Source organism: Centropristis striata, chromosome 17 (genome assembly GCF_030273125.1).
Source record: "Centropristis striata isolate RG_2023a ecotype Rhode Island chromosome 17, C.striata_1.0, whole genome shotgun sequence".
NCBI classification, from domain to species: Eukaryota; Metazoa; Chordata; class Actinopteri; order Perciformes; family Serranidae; genus Centropristis; species Centropristis striata.
In genome coordinates, this window is record NC_081533.1 from 9,685,401 (window position 1) to 9,693,411 (window position 8,011).

General features: G+C 37.7%; 1 protein-coding gene and 1 long non-coding RNA gene across 2 annotated transcripts; one reads left to right on the forward strand and one right to left on the reverse strand.

Annotated features, from left to right (window-relative positions):
* The first annotated feature begins 276 nt into the window (after positions 1-276).
* On the forward strand, positions 277-3,723 carry six7 (SIX homeobox 7). The gene is made up of 3 exons (XM_059354861.1): positions 277-684; positions 2,087-2,250; positions 3,513-3,723. Exons 1-3 carry the CDS (start codon positions 277-279, stop codon positions 3,721-3,723), a joined length of 783 nt encoding a protein of 260 aa, XP_059210844.1.
* Positions 3,724-3,738: 15 nt separating this feature from the next.
* LOC131989593 (uncharacterized) lies at positions 3,739-7,236 on the reverse strand. Its single transcript, XR_009395967.1, has 3 exons — positions 7,109-7,236; positions 4,611-4,681; positions 3,739-3,875 (listed from the first exon to the last, which is right to left on the reverse strand). It is a non-coding gene; the product is annotated as an uncharacterized LOC131989593 (long non-coding RNA).
* Between the last annotated feature and the right edge of the window lie 775 nt (positions 7,237-8,011).

Sequence of the window (8,011 nt, forward strand, 5' to 3'; positions counted from 1 at the left end):
ACAACTACAGAGATGCTAATTGTATCTCGCTATAAATACAGGTTGACTCCTTGTCCTCTTTCTTTATTTGGCCACGGCCGCCGTGCGCACCGGCTTCTCTGAAACATTTACCTAAATAGCAGGAAAGACTCCCGTTACATAAGAGAGGCAGCAGATAGATGCTGCGATTTACAATACGCTCGCCATCACCGAGAGAAGGCAGCGAGCGCACGGAGCTTTACGCGCGGTTGGATACATCGTTTCATGCGCCTTTGCGAGCAGTTCTGAGCAGCAGAGATGTTTCCACTGCCGATGTTCACACCGGACCAGGTGGCTCGAGTGTGCGAGAACTTGGAGGAGACCGGGGACATCGAGCGCCTCGGCAGGTTCCTGTGGTCCCTGCCCGCCGCCGTGCCAGGCTCCGCCGGGGAGGCGCTGAACCGACACGAGTCCGTGATGCGAGCGAGAGCGCTGGTCGCCTTCCACGGCGGGAACTTTGAGGGGCTTTACCAGATCCTCCAGAGCCACCGGTTTACGCGCGAGTCGCACGCAAAGCTTCAAGACCTGTGGCTGGACGCGCACTACCGAGAGGCTGAGAGGCTCCGGGGCCGGCCGCTGGGCCCGGTGGAGAAGTACCGGATCCGCAAGAAGTTCCCCCTGCCACGCACCATCTGGGACGGCGAGCAGAAGACGCACTGCTTTAAGGTAAACTGCAAGTTACGATGCGGGTTTTAGTGCTCTTATTGGACCCACATGGCCGCTGGTGACACGTGTTCCCTCATCTTTGGGCGAAAGTTGAATGATTCTGCACCTCAGGCGTCATATTTTAACATGAATTTAGATATAAAACTGCATCTGGGACGGCCGTCAGTTACTTAAGGTGCTTTTTAACCTGCTGCAGCCAACAGCCTGGTCTTTGAGCTCTTAAGGTGATAATGTTCAGAGCTGTGTTCATCCTTCTGTCTCCTGCCAGCAAGTCTGATAAACTACTTTAGACTTTTGGCCTGTTGCAAGAACAAAAATCTGGTGCATGTCTGAACAATGTTTTCTGACTAGGACATTCATGCTTTGGCATAAACAAGCTTCCTAGAGTTGCCAAAACTATAGTTTTCATACTGACTATTATGCAACTTCCACAGGTGTTTTTCATCTTGACATTCTCATATTTGTCTCATATAGTTAGTCTAATTTTTTTTAGAGGAAAATGACATGTGACATAAGTTGTCACACAAGTCTATTTTCTTTTGTTAAAGTAAATACTACAGCATCATTTAACATTTTTAATCATTCTGTTTTATCTTCTTTTTCTTTGGGCCGCTGCAAAAGCCAGATTTCCCCACAAGGTCCATTAGAATTTAATCTAATCTTCAATCAGAAGCGGTTTATTTTCAAATATCTATAAGTTTAACTGACAGTTAGCACAAACCTGCAGTAACCTAGATGAGCCATATATTTGCTGTCCATGAAACACTCTATAGAAACCTTAATCCAACGTTTAAAGAGAAACATTTTCAGTATATCTCCTGCAGACTGCTGGTGCATCTTCAACAACCATGTGAATAAAAATAAAAAAAATATTAAAAAAACTTCCTTTTTCATGTTTTGGAAGCAAACAGATTGTATTTTTCACCTAAAGTCATGATAACATCAGTAAATTTCACAAGGAAGGAATGCATTCACAGATTAAGTTAATAAAATAGTGTGTTAGAAAGCATATGCATGTGTGCATATGTGTGTGATCTCCCTCATGTGGCGGGGTGAAGTATTGTTCATACATGTGGTTAATCTCTATTCCAAACCTCAGGAGGGATAGTCTCTCCAAGTGCCTATTAAGCCCCTTAACATGATCCAATTTAGTGACTATAAATTGTTACATATACTGCTAATGTAGATTGTAATCATGTATCATAAATCCAGCATAATAAGATTAAACTGAGCATCATATGAGAGTGATAAGATTATTGTGGTTTAACAGGATGATATCGAAGCACCATATGGTGTTATTGCAAAGCGCTATTCTGTGGTAATAAAGTGTACATTGTGTTGGAATTAAGATAAATGACTGGCAGCCTGAAGAGTAATCATGTATTTCTGTTTGTTTCTACAGGAGAGAACCCGCAGTCTGTTGAGAGAGTGGTACCTCCAAGACCCCTACCCCAACCCGTCCAGGAAACGCCACCTGGCCCAGGCCACGGGACTCACGCCCACACAGGTCGGCAACTGGTTCAAGAACCGCCGCCAAAGAGACCGCGCCGCATCTGCAAAGAACAGGTATGTAGAGAATTACACACAATTATGTTAATCATGAATGAAAAGGGAAAAAAGAGGAGCTAAATTGGGCTCATTGCTAAATGAAAAAATTGCAGTTTACTCCAGTTACAGGTTAAATCTACATCATACAAATATAAGACGCAGATTGAATTGACCTTCAATAAATTAGGTCAGACTGTTCGTGGTTAACTGTACAAAAAGGAATACATTCTATTTCACAGGCAACCCACGTAACTGTGAGCCAGGAGGTCAATATTATAAGGACCCATAGTGACATTTGCTGTTGGCAGTGACCTCTAGTGGCCATAGTAATTATGACAGGACAGGAGGATAGGAGGAAATGATAAAGCATAAAGACCAAGAAAGGGAAGCCAGAATACACCCCAAAGTTTGACCCAGGAGACCTGTGTTTGTGTCCTGTTTGAAACTAAAAGTCAATGTTGTTATTTTAAGTTGACCTGTAAATTAGGTTTGGTACATACAGTGCTGTATGTAAAAGGCAGGTGTGAAAAAATGCTGTAAAATAAGAACGCTTTCAAAAATAGAAATGTTATTAGTTTATTTTTAACAGAAGAATAATCTAAATCAAATCAATATTTGTTGTGACCACTCTTTGCCTTTAAACCAGCATCAATTCTTCTAGGCATTTTTTCCTGAGACTTCTGCACAGTACTGTAGATACATCATCTTCAGTCACGCCTACATAACTGCATCAAGTAGTTATATGCGGAAGTAGTTATGTTAACCCAATCCCTTTTATGTTAGCCAACTTTTTGTTAACTAAACATCACAAAGGAGTTCAGTTTCACCACATTAAATATCTGTAAAACAGTGAACATGTGACCATTTTTACATTGTTTGAACCACCATCATGAACCATGGTCACCTAACAGATATATTAAAAAAAAAAAAAAAAACTCTTATTCTTTTCTCTTCTTTAACATATAGCACTCCTTTAGCAATGACAGTTAGCTCTTAAAGTTATGTACTTACTCGATTCCTATGGTCTATGTCTAGTACCATCAGGTTGAATGCACTTATTGTAAGTCGCTTTGGACAAAAGCGTCAGCTAAATGACATGTAATGTAATCATTATAGTGCAAAAACATGTTTATGAGGATAAGTTGAATAGGTTAAGTTCTGTGAAAAGGCAGACTAGTGACATCATGAAGCACAGTAGGGCGGTGAAAGGTGCCTGAAGAGCAGCTCCACCACATGCACTGTTAAACCCACTCTCCTCTCTCCTCTCTCCCTCCACCCAGACTGCAGCAGGACTCTTCCCTCATGCCCTCTGGGAGCTTACCTGACGGCTCCATTCAGGACCGCCGCCATCACCCCCACATGTTGCCTCCCTCTCCTCGCCAGCTGGGCAGCCCGGAGGCCAGCGACAGTAGCCTGGAGAACGAGCGCAGAGGAACAGGAGCCTCCACCCCGGACATTTCCGTCAGCAGCGACAGCGAGTTTGAGTCTTGAGATGATCGGGGCTCTCGTGTCCTGCAGAGACGAGAGCAGCGTCTGTGATCAGACTCAGATAATGACACTTGAACTGTCTGTGGCTGTGGACACACTGGAGGTGTTGTCAGTGGGAGGAGGCTGAGGCCGCTCCATGTGGCTGTGAGCAGACACTGAAAGGCAAAGATATGCAAAAACAACATGCACTTAAAAAAGCACCGTGGCACATGACCTCGACTGTTATATGAATTAGTTTACTGCTGCGTGACCACGGTCTTTAGATAATGTTGGTATTAATAATTCAAGTTTTGATACTGTTTCAGTTAATGTTTTTGGATAGATAATTTTCTAATAGTCATTATCTAATCTACATCATTCCATTGTAATGAAACTGTGAGGATACAATGAACAATGCCTTGAGTAGGCTGTTATAATATATACAACTACATTTACATGCACATTAATAACTTGATCAACTTTAGTTTACAGAAATATGCCAACTGTAAAACATTTAAAAAATTAATTAATAGCATAAACATAAGCATAGATTTTTGTTTAAACATTCAATTTAATCTCTTCAAAGTTGTTGTTGACGAACTGGATGCAAACCAACATGAAAACTGTTTGAATAATGTCCAAAATCCAAAAATGGCACTAGTAAGGAAACCATGTTCACTTTTAAATTGCATTATTATTTTTAATTCAGAATGATCAAGTTATGATGTGCATGTAGACATAGTGACTGACCAGTTAAACACATTTTACTGCCTTAAAAAGTAACTAAGGGCATCACTCTTTTACAATGCAAAAACAAATAATAACATTTAGTTTAGTCAGACTTTATGTAGCTAATGATGCAAATGTGCTGCTTAAAATAAGTGTTTTGTTTGTTACCAGCTGTGTTTTACCTGTTCATTCCTCGTTTTGAAATATTTTGTAAATGCTCCTGAGCTGCTCTGATGGTGAATCCCTGCAGGAGCTGAAACACAAAAGATGAGACAGCGAGAATGTAAAGCATGAATCGGTCTTAACTCAATGTGCCTATTACATTTGAGAACAGTGAGACCTAGACGGATGGGACTGAGTCCTCATGTCAGAACGACACACTCAAAGGCCTCCTGTTTGCTGTCTTTCTTACAACCATCATTTCTCAGAACACGTTACTGCATTTCAATGAGAAGATGTCTTTTGTAAATGTTTTATGTAAATAAATGAACCTATTTTTATTCAAAGTTATACTGACTCACTGTATTAATAAGTAAAAAAGAGAAGAAATAATACATGTTTACATTTATATTATTATAATTATTAATAGTAGTACCATATCTGTGGTGTGTAAATGGGTTAAATGCAGAGGACAAACTCACTGCTCGCTGTTTCAGTGTGCGTGTACAAAATTGAATCTTAATCCTAATCTTAGTGTACAAAATAGTGGAAAATCTAGAGTAGACAAAAAATGCAACCTGCAACCATAAGATTTGGTAAAAGTAATTTTGTTACTTTTAAGCACAACCCATTGCTTAGGTGGTTCCCAAAATGTCTTTGGTGAGGATCCTAAACCTTATAATGGTTTCATCCAACAGTCTGATTTTCACTATTCAACACTAAACATTTCAAATTTTGTCAATATACACTAATGTGGATGCACCAACAAGCAACATTCTAACTATTTTTGTAAACACATAAAACAAAACTTAAATTGCTTTACAGTTCACAGGAATGTGTTTTGTTGTTTCGATTCAATATAGATTAAGTGTCGATTGTTTGTATAAAAAGTTTAAAACAGCAAGCCATGTTGTCACCATAGACTGTGTGGTCATAACCCTCAGAATCATCATCCTATTTTAACAATTTATCAAAATAGTACGAAAAAACCCCAGATGTAGAGCTGCAACGATCACTTATTTAATTGATCACCCACAACTGATCAACAGAAAACATATTGGCAACTATTTTGCAAATCGAATAGCCTTATCATTGAAGTGATTCTTTAAGCCTAAAAGCCCATTTACTGGTTTCATGCTATGATAATTTGATGCTTTTCTTTGTCATACAGCATAATAAACTGAACAGTTTAACCGTAGGTCAGATAAAACCATCGACTTTGGGGAGAACACCGGACACTGTTCACTGTTTTCTAACTTTGATAAATTGAGAAAATAATGGGCAGATGAATCGATAATTGAAATTATTGTTGGTAGCAACCCTACACAAATATATCTACCAACATTTATGCAGTAATTAATTATGTTAGTGGTTACACCATAGTTGGCTAGTCAAAATATCTGTGTCCAAAGGTCTATTCAATTTAAGTTTCAGTCCACATTTGCTCGCCTTTGGTTATGTGTATAACAAGCTGAAACACAACATTCACATCATCACACTGTTAAAATAATCACCTTTGTCATTTTTTGTCAAAATTTTTTTTTTTTTTGCCTAAATTACCCCCTCATGACGCCGGCCACCTATGGTAAAATCACCTACATCCTCAGTTGATCAGATCATGTGATTTTACCCCTTTAAGATAATGCCCTATGTCAAGTGTGTGACTTAAGCGGATTTATTATGCCTAAGTCAAAATAAAATGTGACGTAGGCAATTTTTTGAACAAGCCTTTGTGACTTAAGCAAGAGATGGTTACACTTTATTTTGAAGGTGTCTACATAAGAGTGACATGAGCATGTCATAAACATGACATTGGATGTGTCATGAACATTAATGACACTTTGAAGTAACATTAATGCTCATGATACTTGTCATGTCATGTTTCTGACAGGCTTGTGTAACTCTTATGTAGACACCTTCAAAATAAAGTGTTACCATAACTTGCTTAAGTCACAAAGGCATGTTCAAAAAATTGCCCAAGTCATTTATTTCTCTTAAGTTACATAATTTACACACAGTGTTATTGCTATGTCATCCTTTGTTACATCCTTTTTGAGTGAAATGATCAATAAATGTCATATATTACACTTTTGGTGAAGTTTTTAGTGTTTCCTGCAAAACTTGAAAAAAGGAGTTAGGCGAATATTTTAACAGGGTGAGGACATCCAGCATACATAGAACAACATTGGCATTCAGTTTTGGGCCACCTCGTAGATATAAATATCCAACATTCACCCTTCTTTTAACTCTATTTAAGTTTCCTGAGACACAACTGGCTCCTTAGCTGCTAGCTTAAATGTTCACCAGCTAACCTTATTTCTAGCTAACTTTGTGCAATAGATAATAGAGTATAGTGGTTTTAGCACAAAGTTAGTTCATTTCTCTTTTAAGTTAATCATAGTTTTCACATTTAAAACGTTAGCACTTATGATAGGCTTAACCTTCAATTCACCAACTGTTTTTTTTTCTAAAGATGAACAAGATACAAGCCACATTTTAAAAAATAAAAATAAAGACTTACCCATGCTTTGAGGACATTTTCAGGTTCCTAAATAGTCTTCTACCCAGCCTGGACGAAAAATATTGTTTCTGCTGCACAGTGGAGAAGTAATTCAACACATTTCACCAGTTGCAACTGTTTCTAACATAAACAAAGATGGCGGCCGGAAGTGACACGCCTTCTTTCTTGTTTTGTAGCCGGATATGGTAAAAAATTAAAACGCCAGAAATTATCAATCCAGCATCTCCATGATACCGTGTTTCTGTCTTTACTGCACATAAGCATCTATGCATCTATGCACCTTACAATGAATTGAACTCAATAAGATGTCTCTTTTGAATATCAACTGCAATTTGAGAAGAATAAAGCAATTAATGTGTGGAGGACTACCAGAACTACACCAAGGTACATTTCAGATTGGTTTAGCGACTGTTTTTACCTATTTATTAATTCACAACATTACAAAAAAAACAAAAAAACAAAATGCTGGATAAATACCATGTAGGCCTACTTAAACTATATTACTGTGGCTGTTAAAGCAATTTAAAAGAAGAAGATTAATTCATTATTAATTAAGATTAGTTAATTATTAATTAAGATTAATTCATTACTAATTAATCTTAATCTTTTACTATTAAAAACAAATTAAAATTATATTAAATACAATTTAAAATACAAATGATATAAGAATTGTAAAGCCTTACAATGGAAAATAAAAATAAGAAATTAATAAATTACATAGGTTATTGATGTAAATAACTTGTAAATTAACAAAAAAAGATCACATAATTTATTTAGGGCTGTAATTTCGTCAAATCAAAAGAAAATAAAGCCTATACATTCCTATACACACAATTGAGTGTTTTTGATGATTTCTATTATTCCTCAACAAATAAAAAAAACCCTAAACTTTAAAGATGTTAT

Bases quoted from the DNA above. Each gene is read 5' to 3' on its own strand.
- six7 (XM_059354861.1), top strand. From the start codon at position 277: ATGTTTCCACTGCCGATGTTCACACCGGACCAGGTGGCTCGAGTGTGC. The intron at 685-2,086 runs GTAAACTGCAAG...TTGTTTCTACAG, and splicing joins AGAAGACGCACTGCTTTAAG to GAGAGAACCCGCAGTCTGTT. The intron at 2,251-3,512 runs GTATGTAGAGAA...CCCTCCACCCAG, and splicing joins GCCGCATCTGCAAAGAACAG to ACTGCAGCAGGACTCTTCCC.